This window comes from Rhinatrema bivittatum, chromosome 9 (assembly GCF_901001135.1).
Source record: "Rhinatrema bivittatum chromosome 9, aRhiBiv1.1, whole genome shotgun sequence".
In the NCBI taxonomy this organism is placed as follows: Eukaryota; Metazoa; Chordata; class Amphibia; order Gymnophiona; family Rhinatrematidae; genus Rhinatrema; species Rhinatrema bivittatum.
Genome location: NC_042623.1, coordinates 90,438,081 through 90,462,207, shown reverse-complemented (window position 1 = coordinate 90,462,207; position 24,127 = coordinate 90,438,081). Strand labels below are relative to the sequence as shown.

The 24,127-nt window shown below is 46.5% G+C and overlaps 1 protein-coding gene across 2 annotated transcripts in view; it reads left to right on the top strand.

The window, feature by feature from the left end:
- Window positions 1–24,127, top strand: part of TES (testin LIM domain protein) — a 112,900-nt gene that overhangs the window by 28,151 nt on the left and 60,622 nt on the right. For both annotated transcript variants that reach the window (XM_029615848.1, XM_029615847.1), the window contains one exon: window positions 10,951–11,036. In XM_029615848.1, the coding sequence (XP_029471708.1) occupies window positions 10,951–11,036 (86 nt within the window). The remainder of the gene's footprint in view (window positions 1–10,950; window positions 11,037–24,127) is intronic.

Here is a 24,127-nt window from a genome sequence, read left to right as displayed (position 1 = left end):
AGTATGATGTAACCATTAATGCCGGTATAAAAAAGTATTAAATAAATAAAATAGAAAATATTGAACACATTGCGCAGCACGAATATGAGTTCTTAATTTCCCGGTCATCTCCCAGATTTCAGCGGTTGACTTATTTAAAAAATACTTAAATGTAATTTTGAAAATACCAATGGAGGCTTTACCTTTAATTTCAAAGGCATACTATTTGCCACAAAAAAGGGTAGATGACCAAGAGATCTTGGAACCACAATTACAGCTAAATGTCTGAGTTATTGGAGTTATCACATGAGGATACCATCTCAACAAGAGGAGTGTTATTTGTCACGTTCGCTTTCATTACTGAAAAAAATAATATATTGAGATTATTTTTTTCGTAATAGATCTGAAGTTTATTATGGCCAAAGAGTTTGGCTATTTCCTGATATTACACGGACGACACAGGAGAGAACTGTTTGTTCTAAATTTATTCTCCGCTACCCATGCAAATGTGTAGTTAAATATTTAGAGTTAGTGTGTTTTCTTCGAGCAGTCACAACTTTGTTTCTTTTTAGACTCACACCCAAAGGTGACTCAGTACAGATGGCATGTATAGGCTCGCTCTCTCGGCAACCGTAATTTTCTTTTTTTCTTATTAGCTTTGTAGTTATTCGCTCTTAAGATTTCAGTATCCACCCCCCATTTATTTCTTATTATAACTAGAATGGTTTAAAGATTAAAATTATTACTGTATTTGTTTAGATTTCATGAAGTGTAACAATCTTAATGTAAACCATCTATTTTTTCAATCACAATGGTGTATGTGTAAAAATTAAAATGCAATAAAAATTAAAAAAAAAAAAAAACCCCACACAAATTCTGCCATATACTCTAGCTATCTGTCAAAATCCCCTAAGCTAACTGACCCAAAATGAAAGGACTGGTTAGCCTAGGGAATTCCCCCTGCCCCTCTCCACAATGGGCAAGCATCCTCTGAGTTTTGGTGCCCCATTACCTCCCCAGCACCAAGAATAAGAGATCTCTAAGCCCTGTTCTTGGACAGAGATGTGGGATCCATGAAGAAGATCCCCCCCCCCCCCCCCTCCCCTGACTTCCATCTCTTTCCAAGTGCTATCCTGCCATATCTACTCCATCTGATGATGCCATGATAAAGGTCATGGCAGGAGAGAACTTGGCTGTATCCTGCCCTGCTGCCAGTGGATTTAAAAAAAATGTCACCAGCAGACTTTCTCATGCTGCTTTGCCTTGATGTGGCAAGAGCTCTGAGGCCCCCTTTTTTGTGGTTCTGGAGGTAGGAAGATTAGGGTTCAGAGGACCACTATTGGTGTTGTGGAGGGGGATTGTGGCTCACACGCCAACTTGTTAAGGCCTCATGTACAGTTGGGTATGTGCTAATTTGAGTGCATATAGAAAGACCATCTTAACATGCCCGCTTAAAATAGCATGTACAGAAAGCCCTTATTGTGCCCACTAAGCTTTATTGCAGAGTCCTCTTAAGTAGATGTTTACAATTTGATTGCTATCCAAGTAACCATAATTGAAGTTGATCAAGTACTGCCACAACTTTACCGGGGAAGAGTTGAGTTCAGATTGGACCTGGAATGAGACTCTAGATCAAATCTTGAGTTTTCACCCAGAAAATGTTGAGGTGCATTAAGCAACCAGGTTAGCTAAAAAAAAAAAAAAAAAATTTGCTTAAAAAAAAAAAGTTCTAACTAGAAATTCAGGGAGATCCAGCCAAGAAGGCTATGTTGTCAAGCATTTTTAAAACTGCCCTGCCATTGGTTAGTTCCTGTGCCCACCCACTGACTTCATTTTTTGCCTAGATTTCTAGAAGGAATAATTGCCATTAATGATGGCTTTATTATATAGAAAATCACAAACTTCTGTAGCAAAGAAGGAAACTAGGAATCATGAAATGCTCACGCACATCCGTGTGTTGCTTTTTATTACCAAATGGCTGTGTCCCTTTATCGGTGATATGAATCTTGCATGGAATTGTCTTTTGTTTATACTTCAAGTATCACTGGCCTAATTAAAAAAATATATATATATTCTTGCAAAGCAGATCTATGCTGCAAACAGTCTCCATAGTGTTGCACGGTTAGCTTTTTATTCTCCCTCCCTGCTTTTGTATAGTTCAACAGCTGGTTGTTTCAAAGGAGCAATAAAATAATCTTTCAAGCCATTTTTTTCTGGGTGGGATGAGGTCTTTCAAAATGTTGACCACCCTGTGTTACAGTAGGGTCATTGCATATCAAGTGAACCAGGGGTCCATGCTCACCCTCCTCCAAATCAAACAAAATTTTGCATGGATGTTCTCTTGGGTCTCAAATGAAACTGTACTAAATTTTTCACCTGGATCTCCATTGGTTGGAGAGCTGGAAGCAGTTGAATAGAGGTCACCTGAGTACCATGCTCCATGCAACCTAAAAAGGCCATTTTGTCCAGGTGCTGCAGCCCAACACCTTTTGTGGGTTAGTACAACCCCTGGTGGTAAGTCCCAGTGCAAAGTTTGGAACTTAACGTGAGCTTGCCTCCCTTATTATGAGCCAGCAAAGTATGTGAAGAATGTTACAAAAGAAATATAAGGCCTACTTTGACTCCTCATTGCTCCTGACCTTTGCTTTGATTCAGGTACTGACTGGACCTGTAGTCATGGCCCATGGCATATACATACAAGGTTTGCACTAAGAGGCTTTACAGGCAACTGGAAGCCAAGATATAATTACATAAAGACACAAGGTCACCTTTTTAATGTAAATGTTTGCAAATTTTCAACTACAAATAACTGTGTAGTTTTTAGTTTTTAAATCTTTTCTTTGTCATTTGAAAGAGCATCTTTTTTTTTTTTTTCCTATAAAGGTTGCCCTGTTTCATTTTGGACCTGATCTTGCATTGGTCAGAATTAAGGCCTCAATGGTATACATCATTTGAATGCATGGGCACACTATGTTACACAGCAGGGCGCCAAAGATGCCTCTTTAACATGCAAATGAGCGAATCTTGTGCTTATCATTCTTGTAGTTTGACACATCTTTGCTGTGATGAAATTTTATAAACAACCCCTCAAAATGGACATTTTATTGTGCTGTTTACTGCATGCAAGCCTGAACATGCAAAAGTACCTTCACAAGGAACTATGGTAGTCATGTTAGCAGTATGTAGTGGCAGAATTTTGGGAACATGCCTGTGACACCATTGTGCTCTTTGTGGTATCAAATTTTCCTTTGTCCCAAAGGAGGACATTGAAGCAATCAGACCTGTTCAGGATGAGAAGTTTAGCAAAGATCAAGAGAAAATCAATTCAAGCCCATTGATGCAACTATAATTTACATTAGCAAAATTTCAAATGACATTACCTCATTCATTGTAAGTGTTCTAGAACATGAACATTTTCCCACCCTTCAAGTATCCAGCTTCCAACCTGGTCAGTATTTAGTTTGCATCTATGATAATTCCTGTGTGAAGTCTCCATCGAGGAACGTGATGTCTTGGTCAATTTCTTACACACCCAAGGTCCTGCTAGGTCATTTTACTGGCTGGCCCGTAGAGACACCTGTTGTGTTCAGGAAGACCACATTATTACTATCCTTGATGCACCCATAACATCTTCATCAGGCAGGCAGTACGTTTTTTCACAAGCCACTTTGTCACGCATTGATGGGACATTCAAAGTTTATGTGCAAGGCAGGAAAAGAGTAAGTGAATTTTTGTGAAATCTGCAGGTTTATCAACCCCACGATGTGAATCGTTTTTCTAACGAATTGAAATATCGTATGATATTTCTAAATTCGTTAAAAATCAGTTAAAAGAAGGAAATGATCAATTTTACCCCCGATTTTTCGTAAAAATCGTTTTTTGGGTTAGTGCGCACTAACTCATGTTAGTGCGCACTAACAAAAAACTGTTTATTTTTGTTACTATTTGTTATTTTTTGCTATTTTTGTTAGTGCGCACTAACCCGAAAAACGATTTTTCACTAAAAAAAAAAAACAAAAACAAAAAACTGGAGAAACGCGGGAAAACAATTTTTTCCCACGGCCAGACGATCCCGATAGCAGAAACGATCGTGCACCCGATTCACATCCCTAGAGTGTCTTGCAGAAAAGGTGCTCTTTCAAATGACAGTAGAAACAAAAATTAAATACACAGATATCTGCACCCAAAAAATGGCAAAAATTTGCATAAAAAGTTACATTAGACATGAAAACCTATCTTTGCTTCCAGATGGCTACAAAGCCTCCTAGTGCAAATCCTAGATGTACGTCATAGGCCATGATTACTGGATCCAGTTATAGCCTGAATTGAAATATACATTAGGAGCAATGAGGCGTCAAAGCAGACTGTACATTTCTTTTGTTTATTTCTTTTATTTATTTGTATGTTTTTTTTATACCAAAGTTTGGCGTCATCCTTCACTCCAGTTTACACTTTTTCACGTACTTTGCTGACCCATAAAAAGGGTAGCAAGCTCACGTTACGTTCCAAACTTTGCATAGGAACGTAGCACCAGAGGTGGTTGTAATCCACAAAATGTCAGGCCCCTAACAGAGGTTGTTTGGCTGCAGTGCCCAGACAAAATGGCCGTTTTGTGTTGCGTGGAGCACAGTACTCTGAGGGACCTTCTTTCAACTGCCTCTAGTTCTTGAACCAATAGAGATCCAGTCGAATAATTTTGGATAGTTTTGTTTGAGGCCCTAGCAAATATCCACACAAAATCTTATTCAATTTTGAAGGAGGTTGAGCATGGATGACATTCTAGATTGGTCCACTTGATATGGAATGTCCCAGGAGCAGATACTAAGTGCATATCTGCTCCTGGGGTAGGGGAATCCTCTTGCGTGCCTCTGTCTTCTATGGACAGCCCATAGCGATCCCCTGGGCTGGAAATCATCTTCTCGCCATTCTTAGCTCAAGTCAGCTAGAACAGCTGAAAGTTTTTAAGTCCAGATGTATGAAAGGGTTGTTGTGGGGTTGTGGTTTTGTTTTTTTTTTTTGCTTCTTTTTTCCTTCTCAGTGGGAATAGGTGCTGCGAATCCCAAGTTATGAGCCTTCTTCACAGCTAGTTGAAGAAATTTTTTTTTCCCAATTTTTATCACACTCCCGCTGTTCCTAGTCTGGTCACTGCAGCGACGGTCCTCTGGCCGGGAGGCTTGCATCAGGGGCTCCTTTCAGAGCCCTGTGTTGTTGGGCTCAAAATCCCAGACATCGGCTGTCGCCCTGAATGATGATTCCCGCAGGGCCACCGCAGCATCCCCAGCCAACCTGACTTCTGACTGAATTTTAGGTTCTTCAACCATAATTAATTTAGTAGGTGTCTGCTTGTAATTTTCTTCCTTTCCTCATTTTCTTTGTAACCACGTACCTACAGTCTTCATTGCATTAGCTGGCTGCAGCCAGTCTAAGGAAGGATCTAGTCTGTTCCAGAAGAAGTATTGCTTTGTTTTGAGTTAAATAGAAATGAAGTCATATTAAAATGATTTATTTTTTAAGTTTAAACATCAGTTTTGCTGACTTGAGAATCTGAGTGTTGTAAAACCTAATTGGAAATTTTTGAAACAAATATTAGATTATTTTTGCTGAAACTATAAATAACTGCACAGTCTCCTCTTCCTTTAAGGCAGCAATCTGGCAACACTGAACAGTAGCCCTAATTGCTCCTTCAAGTAAATACATTTTCCTAATGGCATTTGGAAGATAGTTATGCTTAAGCTCTCTGTGCATTTATAAACTAGAATGCCTTTGTTTACTTTTTAACTCCTCTCCAATCTTGGGGGAAAAATAAAGACCATAGACTATTTAGTCTTGGCAAAATGATGGGGAATAGTTAGCAGGCGTTGGACTAAAGTAGTTGAAGCTATTTTGAGTTCAAACTCCATTCCTATTTGGGCATGTTTGACACGCTGTTAGTGGATCTGTAATTTGATGGAAAGAAATGTCTAAACATTGTGCACTTAGCAGTCTTGTCGTGTTTTTTTTTTTAATAGATTTGGAAAATGCCCTTTTTCTTATCTCGAGATCCCTAATTCACAGATGGTCTGCTTAGTTGCAAAGCGGCAGATTTTCCAAGGGCTCTGGCATTTGACTTCTTGGGCTCTTGGCATCTGACTAGACCCAACATCTTGAAAATCAAGCCCCGCAGAGGGGCTAGTTAGCTGCTTGGTTTAACTAAATTATATTAATCTGCTTAAAAACTGGGCGTTCAGGAGGCATGGTTGGAGGATTGGGAGGGACGTGGCTGCCTAGGGTTGAATTTTTAGTTTTGGGTGCAAGGATAGTTGGCTTAAATCTGGCTGGCTATGGGATATTTTTTAGCCAGTTAGACATCCACAGTCTAGCTGTAATATAACACTATTTTATGCACTAGAGTTACTATAGTGATGTAATAGAATATATTTTGTTGTGAGGTCCCAGTATTTACTACAGCAACTTCTTACAATTAATTGTATCATTATGATATGTTTGTGTGCATTGCCTGTTTATTAAAAAGAACACGATGCAGCTGAAATATTTTCAGCTGCTGTATGCACCGAAGTTTCTTTAAAAAAAAAAAAAAAATCTGTATTGGGAAAACGACCTAAATGGTATCCAGTTGCATTGCCCCTGCTAATTTAAGTTTAATTGCTTCTCGGCCTCTTCTTGGCTAAGATTGTAGGGTCCATGATTCAGAGCTTGTTCAACAGGGGCTTAATGCTATGCTACCCGATTCCCATCAGGAACACTATCTTTTGCAACTTGGGAGGATTAAATCTCTTAAATATGGGCCAGATTGGGGGTTGAGTGGCAGTGCTGTGGATTGTCAGGCAGAAGACCCCTGTTGGGCTGGGCCTGGGGATGCTGGAGAAGAAGCACTCACAACCTCCAGACAGGGAAGAGGGAGTGCTAGTCATTACTTAATGGTGTCACCTAGTTGCTGGATTCAGGGCTCATGATTGCAGGGCTCCAGAGGGGGAGCCCTGGTGAATGGCTTCCCATTGAAGGACTGTCGCTGTAGTGGGGTGTGTGATTTTGTTTGTGGGTGGTAGGGTTTGGTTTTTTTTTTTTTTTTTGTGTTTTGTGGGGGGGGGGGAGGCAATAAAATGGGACACAATTCCTTGATGGTGGCAAATGAAGACTTTATGGCATGAGGATCCCAGCCCTGGTTCTAGCTGAGCAGGAAGAAGCTGCTGGGTCAAAAATATGTATAAAAGAATGCTTGATTAACCATGCAGTGACAATGTAAAACCAGAATGAGTCCTGTTATATTGGTGCACTGTAGGGAGTGCAGCACTTCCTGAGGAAGGGTGGGGCTCGGCATAAGAAGCTGCTCTGTATCAACAACTCAGCCAGATGTGCACGCACTCCTATTTTTTTTTTTTTTTTTTTGTAACGGACTTTGCACATATTTTAAACACTTCTCACAGTGGGGAAGTGCCTTTTATTGATGTTGCTTTTGTATGTAAAATTATCCCATTGTATTAAATATTAAACACCAAATGTTGTGAACACCACATTTTAGCTTGTATTGACGTCAAGAATGTTTTGTCTATCACAATCTTCCCAACAAGCAAATTCATGTCGTCTGCATCAGTGCGTCCCAAACAGGGTGCCTTCAGACCTGATCAGGTTTGCCATGGAAAAGCCACCGCTGCCTCATGCTGTGATCCAGGCCAGCCCCTGGGCTCTGCTCTTAGCACCTCACAGCAACAAGAGACACCAGCGGTGGCTCTTAAAAGCTTAGGAGCTCTTATTTCACAAGCACCTTTTCCTAGCTCTAGCATGAGCCCCAAGTGTGGTCATTAATGGGCAGCATGCAGGGCACAGACAGCTGGGCCCCACTTTGTGCAGCACACACATTTCACAAGGCATCTCTTGGTCTCCACATCCCCTGACACACTCTCTTATCTCCAGTCTGGCTGAGACAGGAAGAGCATGCACAGCGTGCTGGGAGTAGCAGTCGTGAAGGAGCTCTGGCAGCCGGCAATGTAATGAACTTAGCCATGCCACACCGCCTTCTCCCTTAAACCCACCCTTGTACATGGAGGGAGCTGGTCTGTTGCGAAAGGCTTTGTATTGTGTCTCAACTACCTCTCTCCCATTGCTTTTAAAATTTGGAAGAGACTGGTGGGGCTTTCAGTGCCTCCTAGCTCTTCTTTTGGCCATAGAGTTCTCTCCGTGTCCACGCTGCCTCCTCAGAGTTTGGTGTGTGCCTTGGGCTTGATGAGGTTGGGGAAACACTGATCTTAAGAGGTACAGAGGGTAACTTTTCAACCAGCTCGCATAGCGGTAAGGTCCACGTGCACATTGTGCATATGGGCTTTACAGAGTATTGTCAAAGCCAGTGTACACGGGTGATTGGCAGAGTCCACGTGCGCATTCACAGCGGTAAACTTGCACCTCTTCTTTGGAAGGTGTAACTTGCATGCATGTTCTTAAAAATATAAAAGTATGTGCATAAGTGCCGATTAGATATGTAACCTGCCAGTCGTGCTCGCTAAGCCCCGGTCAGCTTTAGAACAAGCATTTGTGTATCAAACTTTTTTTTTTTTTTTTAAAATGGGTATCTGAAAATTTCCCCCAAACAAATTAAACATGTTTCCACAAGAGAACGATCGTTTACCATAGCTGGAACAAACATCTGGAATAAGATGCCCATACACTTGTGCCTGGAGCCTTGTCCCAAGAAATTCAAACAACTTAAAAACTTGGCTCTTCAGAGAAGCTTATACATAATGCCCTTAGACCCCCAATCAGTCATACTACCTCATACAACCTCCCTCTGCTACCATTCTATCACCATCCTATCAGCCAGCCTCTCTTCCCCCCCCCCCCTTCCCTCTCACTACTATCTGCCTTCCTCTGCCTGAGTGTATCTAATTATACATAGACTGTATATTTTATTGTACATAATACACCTAAGTTTATACCGTTGGTAATTATACATAGTTTCTCCCATAAGATTAGATGGGATCTAATTGCACCATATGTTGACTCATTACCTTGTTTATTGATATATGCTTGTTCTTACTGAATTGATTGTAAAGCTTGTTGCTAAATTAGATTTCAAAGGTGGAACGGTGATACCGGCATTCTAGTTTTCTGTTAGCAATGTGGGTGCAATGCCTGCCTCAGAATGTCAATGTTGCTCATTACCGCTCTCCTTTGCCTTTCAGTTTAATCTTGGATAAAGCAGTTTGGCTGCAGTGTATTATGTTCCTTCATTGTTGGACTGTACTGTAAATATATCCAGAGCCACATGCCTTTTTAAATCTGTATTATACCAATTTGAAATGTTTTTATTACTCCTTATTGGAAAAATTATTCCCAAGGAATGAGCCTGAAAATTCCACTTCCTGAAATTCCAAAAAGGTTAAACCATGGAAAAATATATATTACTTTTTCCACAGTTTAAGCTTTATTTCTCTTATTGCCATAACAAATTCTCTAATAAAAAAAAAAAAAAACCCCTTAAACAAATGATACACATAAGTAGTCTTACGCTCAGGAGATAGATACAAGGCATAGTATCTAGACAGAATATTCCCACTTGGTAGAACAAGCAGAGAAATCTGATGTAAAGATGCTTCATGTTGGAACAAAGTCCATGTAAAGGAGAGGAAAGTGACTTGGTCAAACTCCGATTCACTGGTATCATTGACTTCCTATAGTGTGCCCAAGTCTCTGCTTCTAGTTGTACAACTATACTGGCATTCGTGTATTTTGAGATTACCTGTCAGGCCAGCATGGTGGCTCAACGGGACCTGCATTTGATAGATGGTCAAGTCTAACTTTCGTTTAAAATTTATTATGCTACCTTTCAAGCAATAAATCGGCGCAATTTACACACATACATATCAAAATACAAATCATACTTGTACAACATAAAATCACACAATTACATTATCATAAAGTAGATATATTCACACATTCAGCAGGGAATAAATAGGTAAAAATGAAAGAAGATCCTCTCCTACTCAGAACTATGGACTCACCAAGGCAAAATGCTGGCTTAAATAGCCAAGTCCTTGATTGTTAGAGATGCTGTAGAGGGAGCACTCTCAGCTCACGGGAGGATGGGGCAGTCGGTCACTACACAACAGTGACAGCCAGTGGCTGGATTTAGGGTTTGATTGCAGAGTAATGGATGCAGTCTACTGTGTGGCCCCTGGCCACACAGTAGACTAAAATAAGTTGGGAAGGTATAGAAAATGGGGGCAAAAATAAGTGGTGGTTGCAAAGAGGAGCTCGCTGCAGCAAATCCAAACCCTGGTTCTAACTGAGCGAAGCCTGAAGGAGCAGGAGGAAACTGCCAGATCCAAAACAAAATTGCAGTGCCAGGATAAACTGAAAATAAAATGACTGCAATTCTCACAAACTGTATCATAGATTTGCAAACGCTGCCATTTTACCATATACGTGGCACATTTGGTTAATGGACCGTATCATATTGATGACAAACTATGAGTGATTAGGTGAAGGAGAATTGATATCGCTAATCTATGGCAGAGAAGATGCTGAATTAAACAAAAGAGTGACACGTGGCATTATTGCATTAAAAAAAAGAAAAATCTAAAAGGGAGTGGGTCCAGACGTCAAATTCTGGGATTGACTGAGGCTGGGCCTGCTCGAAGGAGTTGAGGGGGAAGGTATTAGCTTTAAATAATATTGGGACACAGAAGGAATGGAATCTGCATGAGTACTGGTCATTGGAGCGACTACTGGTAAATGTGTTGGCAGTGTATACAGTAAAATAATCCTAGAAGCTTCAAGGTTTCAGTTGGGTTGAATGGGTTTATTCCAGTAGTAAAAATGTTTGTTTGTTTAGTTCTGGAAGACTGAAATTTCAGTATCAAAGGCTTAAAGTAGATTTTGAGCTATAGGTTTAAATCAGCTATAAGGATTTCAGTAAATTTTAGGTTAAGAATGTCTTGTTGCTAACTTTTTTTTTTTTTTTTTTTTTAAATCTAACAGATAACTTTGGGCCATGAACAAGGATCTGGTGCCCCCTGCTTAAAATGCAAAGATAAATGTGAAGGATTTGAGCTACACTTCTGGAGGTTAGTGCAATGCAACACCTTGTATAATGTTTCATCCATTTTACAACAGCTTTGCTATTGATACCTAACTTGATTTCAAGCGTATTTTGATAAGCTCTTAAATATTATTTTAATATCAAATTGTTGCCAAGGTATATTTTAAGACTTTCTTTGCAGAGTACTTTTAAGGCATTCTAGCTTTTTTTTTTTTTTTTTTTTTTAAATACGTGCTTAATCTGTTCGGATGTGGCTAATTAAAATGTCCTCAGGGGTACAAAAGAACTCCCAGTGTCCCTGTATGTTTGGAGCCAAAACTGGTGTGGCTGAACAGCTACATAGTGGGAAAGCTTTAAAAATATTTCCTGAATGCTGCTGCTCCTCCCCTGGCTTTTCTCAGGAAGTTTTATTCCTGTAAATTTGAATGAAATGAAGTTTCCCATTTTTCTGGGTTAATGTTTCCTTTTAAAGGAAGTCAGTTGCAATGACAAAATACAAACGAGAATAGAGTCCTATTTTATCAGTGTGATGTGGGGAGTGCTGCGTTTCTTGAGGAAGGTGAAGTCTCAACATGAAAAAGCTGTTCTGTACTATCAAATTAGAATAAAAGATATGCAGATCTGGCTAAATCTAGAACAAGATAGAGCCTTGCAGGATTCTACATTCTCAATTTCAGGCTTAGGACCACTGATCACCTAACATCTTAAACCACATATTTTGAATTAAGTGATATAAGAACATGCCATACTGGGTCAGACCAAGGGTCCATCAAACCCAGCATCCTGTTTCCAACAGTGGCCAATCCAGGCCATAAGAATCTGGCAAGTATCCAAAAACTAAGTCTATTTCATGTTACTGTTGCTAGTAATAGCAGTGGCATCTCTAACAATCTTCTCCAATAACTTATCCAATCCTTTTTTAAACACAGCTACACTAACTTCACTAACCACATCCTCTGGCAACACATTCCAGAGTTTAATTGTGCATTGAGTGAAAAAGAACTTTCTCCGATTAGTTTTAAATGTGCCATATGCTAACTTCATGGAGTGCCCCCTAGTCTTTCTATTATCTGAAAGATTAAATAACCAATCCACATCTATCTGTTCCCTGTACGTACCAGGATCAGTCCAGGACACCTGGGTTGTGACTCCGCACCAGTAGATGGAGACAGACTAAAACTTGTGGGCGGAGCCATATATGCCCCTGTGCCAGTCACAGCCCCTCAGTCTTACTCTGTCTCCAGTAGATGGTGCAGGTTTGGTCACAGCCCTGGTTCCCTGGGATTTTTAGTGGTCAGGGTTAATTGGTTTCGTTTTTTAAAACAAGGAACTTTTTTGAAGTTAAGGATTCTTTCTATTTTTGGTTTCCCACTGGTCCTGCCTCCCAGGGGGGTTGCAAGGTTCTGAGGGGACCATCCCCCCCTGGTTGAGGCCGCTGCTAGGGTTGAGGACCCACCTTTTGTAGTAGCAGCGTTGGGGGTGACACCGGGGAGCCCGGTTCACTCACCCCCACTGGAACAGAAGCCTCAGGACCGAGGACAGCGGCAGCAGTTTAAAAAAAAAAAAAAAAAAAAAAAGTTTGAGTTTTATTTTTGCTGCGGCTCCTTTTGTTTAAGTGCCGGCTCTCCGTTCCTTCGGGGGGGGGGGGGGGGCTGTTTGGCGCGCATCCGCTTCGTTTTAATTTAATTAATTTAATTTACTTTTTCTTTCTCCTCACTTGCGCGGCTCCCGGCATGCCGAGAGGCTCTGTTTGCCGCACCTGCGGCTCGGCCCGCGCGCGGCTGTCTAGGGATGGAATTTGCTCTGTGTGTTTCGGGCGGCGAGGGTCTGTCCGGGGGCGCTCCGGGGGCCCGGGCGCCGCGATCGCCAGCGCGCGAATCTTCTGTCTCTGCAGGCCCGGGGGACCCGTTCCCGCTCAGCGCGGGAGTGGCGGCCATTTTAGCTGCAGGCAGGGAAACCACGAGGGAGGCAGCTGGAGATGGCGGCGTGCCTCCCGCGCTTTCCCCGCAGCAGCGGCCCGCGGGGGGTGCCCCCGGGGGAGCTGGATCTCCCGCGCGCTCCGGTTCAGAAGAGTCCAGTTCCGGATCTTCTTACTCGGATTTCGTGCTTTTGTTGCACAAAAAAATTTTAAAATGTAAGCGGCAAAGTAAATCAAAGAAGTCAGGTGCAGCGAAGGGGTCTGGCAAGTCAGCCAGAGCCCGGAAGAGGAAGTCCACGGGCCCTTTGGGGGCGCCGTACGACGCAGCCGGCCCTTGCGGGATGCCCCGCAGGATACGGACTCCAGCTCCTCTTCTCCAAGGGAGGATGACCCGGCCGAGGAGCCCCTGGGGGGGGGGGGTTGATGGTGCGCCGGATGAAGGTCCTTCTCAGCCGGCGGCGGGAAAAGGTAACCCGGCCGTCGAGGGGGACGACCCTAAAGTGGTCCGCTTGTTCCGTAGGGAGGAACTGTCCCCTCTTATCCCGGCTATACTCCAGGAGCTGGGGGTGGAAGCACCTGCGGTGGTTCCCAGACAAGGAGCTAATATGGACCCAGTGCTGCTGGGTCTCACGGGGCCCGCAGTGGCGTTTCCGTTCATTTTCACGGCTTCGGACATCCTGTTCCGAGAGTGGGACACTCCGGAGTTGGGCCTAAAGGTGAGCAAGGCCATGGATAGGCTCTACCCGTTGCCTGAAGAGGCACTGGAACTGCTCCGTCTACCGAAGGTGGATTCGGCGGTGTCCGCCGTGACAAAGAGGTCGACTATTCCTGTTATGGGAGCCACGGCTCTCAAGGATATGCAGGACAGGAAGCTGGAGGTACAGCTGAAGAAAGTTTTTGAGGTGTCCGCTCTAGGGGTCCGTGCAGCCATCTGTACTAATTTCGCTATGCGGGCCAGCCTGCGCTGGGCGCAGAATCTGCAGGCTAACGCAGGTCTCTCGGAAGGGGAGGCCAGGCAAGCTGATCAGCTTGAGGCGGCGATTGCTTATAGGGCTGATGCTCTCCATGATCTCCTTCGTAGCTCGGCTAGATCCATGGTTTCGGCGGTGTTGGCTCGTCGGCTCCTCTGGCTTCGCAACTGGGCGGCGGATGGATCATCCAAGGCCCATCTAGGGGCCCTGCCGTTCAAAGGAAAGTGGTTGTTTGGCAAGGAGTTGGATGAGTTAATGTTGTCCCTCGGTGAGAATCGGGCATTTCGGCTGCCGGAGGATCAGTCTAGGTCTCGGTCTTCTTTCTCGGGCCGCTCCCGCTTCCGCGGCGGCAGGAGATCCCGTCCGCAGAGGGCCGCTGGCTCTTCTTACCGTTCGGGGCCCTCACGGTCGTCCTCTTGGTCCCAGTCCTTTCGAGGGAAAAGATTTGGCCGTCAGGGGGGAGCCCCGGGGGGCGCGGGGCCAAAATCCTCCCAATGAGATGCGGCCGGTCCATCCCTCGCAGCAGCTGCGGTCGTTCGTCCCAAACCTGGGAGCTCTGCTGCAGTTGTTTGCCGAGGAATGGGCCAAAATAACGTCGGACCAGTGGGTCCTCGACGTGATAAATCACGGTTACCCCATTCGACAAGTTCCTGGTGTCGCCATGCAAGTGCCCCATAAAGCGCGCAGCGGTAAGGGGGGAACCCTCCAACGCCTGCAATCCTTAGGGGCGATTTCCCCCATGCCCATAGGGCAGCGGGGCCTCGGCCGTTACTCCATTTACTTCATCGGGCCAAAGAAGGACGGCACCGCAAGGCCCATTTTGGATCTGAAAGGTGTAAACAGATGCCTTCGCATTCCACGCTTCAAAATGGAGACAATTCGGTCGGTAATTGCCTCGGTCCGGCCCGGCGAATTCCTGGCATCCTTGGATCTCACGGAGGCGTACCTTCACGTCGGCATCCAGCCGTCCTACCATTGGTTCCTCAGGTTCTGTATCCTGGGCCGACATTATCAGTTCCGAGCGCTTCCCTTCGACCTGGCCACGGCTCCCCGGACATTCCCCAAGGTGATGGTGGTGGTCGCAGCTCAGCTTCGGAGGGAGGGGTTGCTGGTACACCCCTACTTGGACGATTGGCTGATTCGAGCCAAATCCGAGACCCAGTGCCGGCAGGCAGTCAACAGGGTTCTCGCCCTCTTGCAATCCCTGGGATGGGTGGTGAACCTCAGCAAGAGTCACCTAGTTCCCACTCAGTCTCTGGAGTACCTGGGGGCCCTGTTCGATACCAGGAAGGGCAAAGTGTTCCTGTCTATGGACAGGGTTCGCCAGCTTCAGGGTCAGGTACGTCGATTGTTGTCTCTTCGGCTACCACTGGTCTCCGATTATCTGACGGTTTTGGGTTCTATGGCTTCAACTCTAGCATTGGTCCCTTGGGCTTTTGCTCATCTGCGTCCTTTGCAATCAGCGTTGCTTTCCCGTTGGAAGCCGGTGTCGGAGGAGTTTCATCTGCCCCTCCTAGTGCCCAACTGGACGGTGGTAACCATGGATGCCAGTCTCTTCGGCTGGGGAGCAGTCTGCCTGGGCAGGTCAGTACAGGGCAGGTGGCCCTCGACCCAGACTCGGTGGTCCATCAATCGTCTGGAGACCCGGGCGGTGCGTCTGGCCCTACAGTCCTTTCTGCCGCTGCTACGGGGAAAGGCGGTTCGAGGGTTGTCAGACAATGCCACCACCGTATCCTACATCAATTGTCAGGGGGGAACGAGAAGTCCTCTCGTGGCAAAAGAGGCGCAGCTCTTGCTAGCTTGGGCAGAGCGCAATCTCAGCGACCTAGCAGCGTCCCACATTGCCGGAGTCGACAACGTTCAGGCGGATTTTCTCAGCCGTCATCATCTGGATCCCGGAGAGTGGGAACTGGCACCGGAGGCTTTTCATCTCATCTGCCAAAAGTGGGGGACGCCTCATATGGACCTCATGGCTACCTGGCAGAATGCCAAGGCGCCCAGGTTTTACAGCCGTCGGGGAGAGAGAGAGGGGCCGAAGGCGTTGATGCGTTGGTCCTTCCTTGGCCGACGAATGTCTTGCTATACGTGTTCCCTCCTTGGCCGATGATCGGCAAGATTCTTCGGCGCATCGAATTGCGTCCGAGTGTAATCCTGGTAGCGCCAGAATGGCCGCGGCGACCATGGTTCGCAGACCTCATCCAGTTGTCGATAGCGTCTCCCCTTCGCCTCCAGGGGTTTCCGGGCCTCCTCCGTCAAGGCCCCGTTTGTTCGGCGGATGCGGATCACTTCTGTCTCGCGGCATGGCTTTTGAAAGGCAGCGCTTGAAGAGGAAAGGTTATTCGGATGCGGTAGTCGCTACGTTGTTGCGGGCCAGAAAGCAGTCTACCTCTATGGCTTATGTTCGCGTCTGGGTAGTCTTCGATGAATGGTGCGCGGAGCGCAATGTGGATCCTACCGCGGCTCCTGTATCCGATATGCTATCTTTTCTGCAGGCCGGCTTGGCTAAAGGCCTATCGTACAGTACCCTGAGGGTCCAGGTGGCGGCTCTTGGGTGTCTGAGGGGCACATGGGCTCCTTGGCTCTGCATCCCGATGTGGCGCGTTTTCTCAGGGGGGCTAAACATCTTCGTCCTCCACTACGCCATCCCTGTCCGTCCTGGATTCTTAATTGGGTACTCTCCGCGTTGTGCTCGTCTCCTTTTGAGCCCATTAAACGGGCAACTCTCAAGGATCTTACGTTAAAGGTGGTTTTCCTTGTCGCGATTACGTCAGCGCGACGTGTCTCGGAGTTACAGGCGTTGTCCTGTAGGGAACCGTTTTTACGGATATCGGACTCTGGAGTCTCCTTACGGACGGTGCCTTCTTTCTTGCCCAAGGTGGTTTCGGCGTTCCACCTTAATCAGTTGGTTGAGCTTCCAGCTTTTCCCATCCAGGATGAGTCACTGCCACAGAGACATGAGTTGCGGAGGTTGGATGTCCGGAGGGCGATCCTTCGCTATCTGGAGGTCACCAATCCGTTCAGATTGACGGATCATCTTTTTGTTTTGTTCTCAGGTCCAAAGCGTGGGGGTGCGGCTTCCCGGACTACTATCGCACGATGGCTCAAGGAGGCCATTGGTTCGGCGTACATAGTTCGAGGAAAGTCTGTGCCGAAGGGTCTCCGGGCACATTCCACCCGCTCTCACGCTGCTTCCTGGGCAGAGTCTGCTCAAGTATCGTCCCAAGAGATTTGTAGGGCGGCTACTTGGAAATCGTTACATACTTTTACACGACACTACCGGCTGGATGTTCAGGATCCCAGTGCCGGGGGTTTTGGAGAGAGGGTACTCCGTGCGGGACTCTCAGCTTCCCACCCTCGGTAAGTTGGCTCTGGTACATCCCAGGTGTCCTGGACTGATCCTGGTACGTACAGGGAAAGGAAAATTAGTTTCTTACCTGATAATTTTCGTTCCTGTAGTACCAAGGATCAGTCCAGGATCCCGCCCAAGCTGCTCTGAAGAAACGGAGAGTCCGCTCGTTGTGTTGTTCGGTTGCTGTTCTGTTTTCTCGTTTTGAGGGGGATAGGTTCTGTAGTTAGTTTTCCTGTCCTATGCTACTTTGACATTACGTAAGACTGAGGGGCTGTGACTGGCACAGGGGCATATATGGCTCCGCCCACAAGTTTTAGTCTGTCTCCATCTACTGGTGCGGAGTCACAACCCAGGTGTCCTGGACTGATCCTTGGTACTACAGGAACGAAAATTATCAGGTAAGAAACTAATTTTCCTTTTTAGACCTCTCATGATTTTAAACACCTCTATCATATCCCCCCTTAGCTGTCTCTTTTCCAGGTTGAAAAGTCCTAACCTCTTTAGTCTTCCCTCATAGGGGAGCTGTACATAAGAAAATGCCATACTGGGTCAGACCAAGGGTCCATCAAGCCCAGCATCCTGTTTCCAACAGTGGCCAATCCAGGCCATAAGAACCTGGCAAGTACCCAAAAACTAAGTCTATTCCATGTTACCATTGCTAATGGCTGTGGCTATTCTCTAAGTGAACTTAATAGCAGGTAATGGACTTCTCCTCCAAGAACTTATCCAATCCTTTTTTAAACACAGCTATACTAACTGCACTGACCACATCCTCTGGTAACAAATCCAGAGTTTAATTGTGCATTGAGTAAAAAAGAACTTTCTCCGATTAGTTTTAAATGTGCTCCATGCTAACTTCATGGAGTGCCCCCTAGTCTTTCTACTATCCATTCCCCTTATCATTTTGGTCGCCCTTCTCTGTACCTTCTCCATCGCAACCATATCTTTTTTGAGATGCGGCGACCAGAATTGTATACAGTATTCAAGATGCGGTCTCACCATGGAGCGATACAGAGGCATTATGACATTTTCCGTTTTATTCACCTTTCCTTTTCTAATAATTCCCAACATTCCCACAGGAGAAGCAGGATGGTAGTCCTCACATATGGGTGACATCATCAGGATGGAGCCCAATCACGGAAGACTTCTGTCAAAGTTTCCAGAACTTTGACTGGCCCCTACTGGGCATGCCCAGCATGGCACCTACCCTGCAGCCAGCAGGGGTCCCCCTTCAGTCTTCTTTTTTTCCGCGCAGCAGTAGCCTCGCGGTAAAGGATCTCTGAAGAGATTCCTGACAGGAATTTTCCTCACGGAATTACTAAAAGTTAAATTGCCCCATAGGGGTCAGTCCGCGATAGTCCGGTAAGTTTTTACCCGTTTCCCGTCGATTACCGTCCAGTTTGGCTCTCACGGCCTACTGGCCATCAATCGTACCGTGGCTCAATTTTTTGCCATGGCGTCGGGGTTTCGTCTGTGCCCGGACTGTACCCGCACCATGTCTATCACAGACCACCCTAAAGTCTGTGTAATGTGTCTAGGACGTGAGCACGATGTCTTGACCTGCACCAAATGTGCCCTAATGACACCGAAGGGTCGCAAGGCCAGAATGGAGAAGATGGAACTTCTCTTCCGTGCTCAAACCCCGACTCCCTCCATTGCATCGACGTCAGAATTGGCATCAACCCACTGACTGGTGGCCGACCAGCATAGACAACTTCTTGGCCATCGACACCCTCTGCTCCCCCTCAGGATCAAGGGAATTGCAGGGAGTAACATCGCCATCGACACCGTAAGACTCGGACCATCGAGGGAGCAAAATCATTGACCGAGCTGCTGTTGAAGAAACCCCGTCCAGGAAAGGCACCGACCATTCCTGCGACCGGGTCACCAAGGCAATCCTCACCCGATCGGGGATCGGGAGCTGTGACTCCGCCTTTAACGGTGGTCCCTCCGGCTATGCCTCTGCCTCATTCTTCTGTTCCGGAGCCGGGGCTGCTTGCTCCAGGTCTCCGAGAAGAACTGGACCAGATGGTTCAGGAGGCCATCGACAAGGCAATGCAATGTCTTCAGGTTCCTCCGGCACCGCCTGTGGAACCGATCATCGACCCGATTTCAGCAGCGCTGGCACCGCTGCTATCCAGGATGGAAGCGCTTATGGCCGCTTTTCCACCGATGGATCCCGGGTCTCCGATGGCTCCGTTGCCCTCCCCACTGACAGCATCATCGGGAGGAGAAACACCATTCCGCATCCTTCCATCGGGAGTTCTGCCTCAGCCATCGATGCCAATATGTCCCTCGCCACGACCCATCCATTGGTGCCGATACGTCCGTCTGTGCCACAGTCATCCATCCATGCCCTCTGCCTGCACCGGTGCCTTCGATGCCATCATCTGTGCCTCCGATAATTCCTCAGATTCCTTCGGAGCCTAGACCGGGACCTTCAGGTATCCAACCACCCTGCCCCCCTCTAGTTCCTAGAGGGACGGGTGCTGATCCTTATGATACCTGGGCTGATGATACCTCAACAGACACCGATGATTTACCTTCACCCACTGAGAGTAGGAAGCGTTCTCCTCCAGAGGACCTCTCCTTTATAAACTTTTGTGAAGGAAATGGCTGAATTGGTTCCTTTTCAATTGCAGATGGAACAGGATGATAGGCACCAGATGATGGAGTTGCTCCAATTCCTGGATGCCCCCAGGTAATCCTCTCTTGATCACTACTCTGTCGTGCTAGAGTCTGCACAAAAGAGGGCAAAGAGGTCAAAGCCTCACTCGTCTGTTCCTCCTGGAAAGGAACACAAGTTCCTAGATAACATTGGTCGCCGAGTATTCCAATGGGCCATGCTCATCTCCTGAATTTGCTGCCTATCAGCTTTATATGACCCAATATAACAGGGTCATTTTTAAGCAGATACAGGACTTCTCAGATTCCCTGCCTCAGCAATTACAAACCCTAATAAACAAGGGTTTTGAGGCAGGTGAGCATGAGATTAGGACATCTTATGACAATTTTGACACTTCTACCAGAGTGTCTGCAGCTGCTATTTCGACGAGACGGTGGGCCTGGCTCAAGTCTTCTGACCTTCGCCCAGAAGTGCAAGACCGGTTATCCGACCTGCCTTGTGTCGGAGATAATCTGTTTGGTGAACAGATTCAACGGACAGTGGCAGAATTAAAGGACCATCATGAGACCCTGAGACAGCTCTCTTTGATGCCTTCCGACTTCTCCTCCAAACAGCCCTTCAGAAAGGACTCCAAGAAGTCATTCTTCCACCCGAAGAAGTCTTACCCGCCACCAACTAGATCCCATGCCACGAGACCTTATCAAAAACCGCAGTCTCGTTAAGCCCGTAAACAAAAAACCACAAGCAGCTCCTTAACCAGGACCTGCTTCAGGTTTTTGACTTCCACTTAGAAAGCAACAGCCAGATTCCTCTGTCGCACATACCAGTGGGAGGTCGATTGTGCCACTTCCACAACATATGGCATTCAATCACATCCGACCAATGGGTATTAGCAATCATTGCTCAGGGTTACCATCTGAACTTTCTCACCCTGCCACCAGACTCCCCACCTCTACAGACATGGAGAACGTCCGAACACTTCATTCTTCTGGATCAAGAGGTTTCCCTCCTTCTCCAGTCAAGAGCAATAGAACCCGTTCCATACTCTCAGCAAGGCCTAGGGTTCTATTTCCGGTACTTCCTAATCCCCAAAAAATTGGGAGGCGTCCGTCCTATTCTGGACACACGGGCCCTCAAGTACTTCCAGCGAGAAAAGTTCAAGATGTTCACCTTGGGATTGCTTCTACCTCTTTTACAAAGAGGAGACTGGCTCTGCTCTCTGGACCTCCAGGATGCATACACCCATATTGTGATAAATCCAGCTCATCGCAAGTATCTGAGGTTCCTAGTAGACCCAAGCACTATCAATACCGAGTGCTTCCATTCGGCCTAGCGTCTGCACCACGAGTCTTTACAAAATGCCTCGTAGTCGTCGCAGCCTTCCTCAGGATGCAAGGTGTTCACGTCTACCCCTATCTGGACGACTGGTTAATCAGGGCTCCCTCTCAGCAAGCTGCTCTGTCGTCCCTCAATCTAACCTTACACACTCTAATTTCGTTAGGATTTCTCGTCAATTACGACAAATCCTACTTAGTCCCATCTCAAACCTTGTCGTTCATTGGGGCAGACTTGGACACCTTACAGGCAAAGGCTTTCCTGCTTCAACAACGAGCACTAACTCTTGTTTCTCTTGCTCACCAGCTGCAGTTTCGGCACTCTGCGACTGCATGCCAATTTCTCGTCGTCCTGGGACACATGGCGTCCTCAGTCCATGTCGCACCAATGGCCCGCTTGGCCATGAGACTCATGCACTGGACTCTGAGGTCTCAATGGACTAAAGCTATTCAGCCTCTGTCGGCCATTGTCCACGTCACCGACTCAATCCGTCTGTCTCTCGCCTGGTGGAAAAATCAGACCAATCTCCTCCAGGGATTGCCCTTCCACATTCCAAATCCTCATATCAATTCTAACCACCGACGCTTCCAACCTCGGGTGGGGAGCCCACGTAGCCGATCTGCAGTCACAAGGCTCTTGGTCTCCAGAGGAAGCCAAACACCAAATAAATTTCTTGGAGCTTCGAGCAATCAGACATGCTCTCAGAGCTTTTCAGGATTGCTTATCAAATCAGATCATCCTGATTCAGACGGACAACCAAGTGGCCAAGTGGTATATCAACAAGCAGGGAGATACAGGCTCCTTCCTTCTGTGTCAGGAAGCTGCACGGATTTGGGCGGAAGCTCTCTCCCATTCGATGTACCTCAAGGCCACCTACTTACCAGGAGTGGACAATGTGCTGGCAGACAAGCTGAGTCGCGTCTTTCAACCACACGAGTGGTCTCTCAACCCCTCAGTAGCGGACTCCATTTTTCAACAGAGGGGATATCCTCGAATAGACCTCTTTGTGTCCCCACAAAACCGCAAAGTGGAAAACTACTGCTCTCTCATTCCCAGAAAACACCCTCAACCCAGAGATGCATTCTGTCTCTCATGGGCAACTGGTCTGCTCTACGCATTACAAAGTTACGTCAGGACAAGGGAACCATGATCCTGATAGCACCTCACTGGCCACGCCAAGTGTGGTTTCCAATACTTCAGGATCTCTCCATCCGCAGGCACATTCCCTTGGGAAAGGACCCGCTTCTGATCACTCAGAATGACGGGAGCCTACGCCATCCAAATCTTCACGTCTTATCCCTGATGGCATGGATGTTGAAAGGTTAATCCTTCAACCACTTAACCTTTCTGAACCAGTTTCCTGTGTCTTGATTGCTTCACGGAAGCCTTCCATGAGAAAATCTTACTCTTACAAATGGAAAAGGTTCACGTCATGGTGCTCTTCTCAGTCCCTTGACCCCCTTTCCTCTCCAATCCCGAAGTTTCTGGACTATCTCTGGCTTCTATCTGAGTCAGGTCTAAAAACTTCTTCCATCAGAATGCATGTCAGTGTGGTAGCCGCCTTCCATAAAGGGGTTGGGGATGTCCCTATATCAGTACAACCCTTTGTAACACGCTTTTTGAAGGGCTTGCTCCATATAAAACCTCCACTACGTCCTCCGGCCCCTTCTTGGGACCTTAATCTGGTTTTGGGTCGGCTTATGAAACCACCGTTCAAGCCTCTTCACTCCTGTGACCTTCGATGTCTCACATGGAAAGTGATTTTCCTTTTGGCTATCACTTCAGCTCGCAGAGTTAGTGAATTGCAGGCTCTAGTTACCTATCCACCTTACACTAAACTTCTGCAGAACCGGGCAGTACTCTGCACTCACCCTAAATTCTTACCTAAAGTAGTTTTGGATTTTCATCTTAATCAATCCATCATACTACCTACCTTTTTTCCAACCCAGGAGAACAAGCTCTGCATACCCTTGACTGTAAACAGGCTCTAGCGTTTTACCTAGACCATACAGCTGCCCATAGGGAAAGCACTCAATTGTTCGTCTCTTTCCTCCCTAACAAGTTAGGGAAGCCTGTGGGTAAGCAGACTCTCTCCTCCTGGTTGGCGGACTGCATATCCTTCTGCTATCAGCAAGCGGGCATTCCATTCCAAGACCGTGTTAATGCACACTCTGTGAGGGCCATGGCGACTTCAGTAGCACACCTACGATCGGTGCCGCTTCCTGACATTTGCAGGGCTGCTACCTGGAGTTCTGTCCACACCTTTGCAGCCCACTATTGCTTGGACAAAGCCGGAAGACAAGATGCCATCTTCGGCCAGTCTGTCCTTTGTAACCTGTTTACAACTTGATGTACCAAAACAATTCCGCCCCAGTTGATATGCCTGATGCAAGCCTTTGGCTACATTTGGTGCATGTTCGGACATCCTCAGCTCAGTACTCACCCATATGTGCGGATTGCCATCCTGCTTGTCCTGTGAGAAAGCTAATGTTGCTTACCTGTAACAGGTGTTCTCACAGGACAGCAAGATGTTAGTCTTCACGAAACCCGCCCGCTGCCCCACGGTGTTGGGTTCGTAACGTTTGTTTTATTTTTCGGCACTGCCTGTAGCTTTCAAATAAGACTGAAGGGGGACCCCTGCTGGCTGCAGGGTTAGTGCCATGCTGGGAATGCCCAGTAGGGGCCTTTCAAAGTTCTGGAAACTTTGACAGAAGTTTTCTGTGATTGGGCTCCATCCTGATATCACCCGTATGTGAGGACTAACATCCTGCTGTCCTATGAGAACACCTGTTACAGGTAAGCAATATTTGCTTTCTGTTTGCTTTTTTGACTGCCGCAGCACTTTGAACCAACGATTTCAAAGTGTTATCCACTATGAAGCCTAAATCTTTCTTGGGTGGTAGCACCTAATATAGAA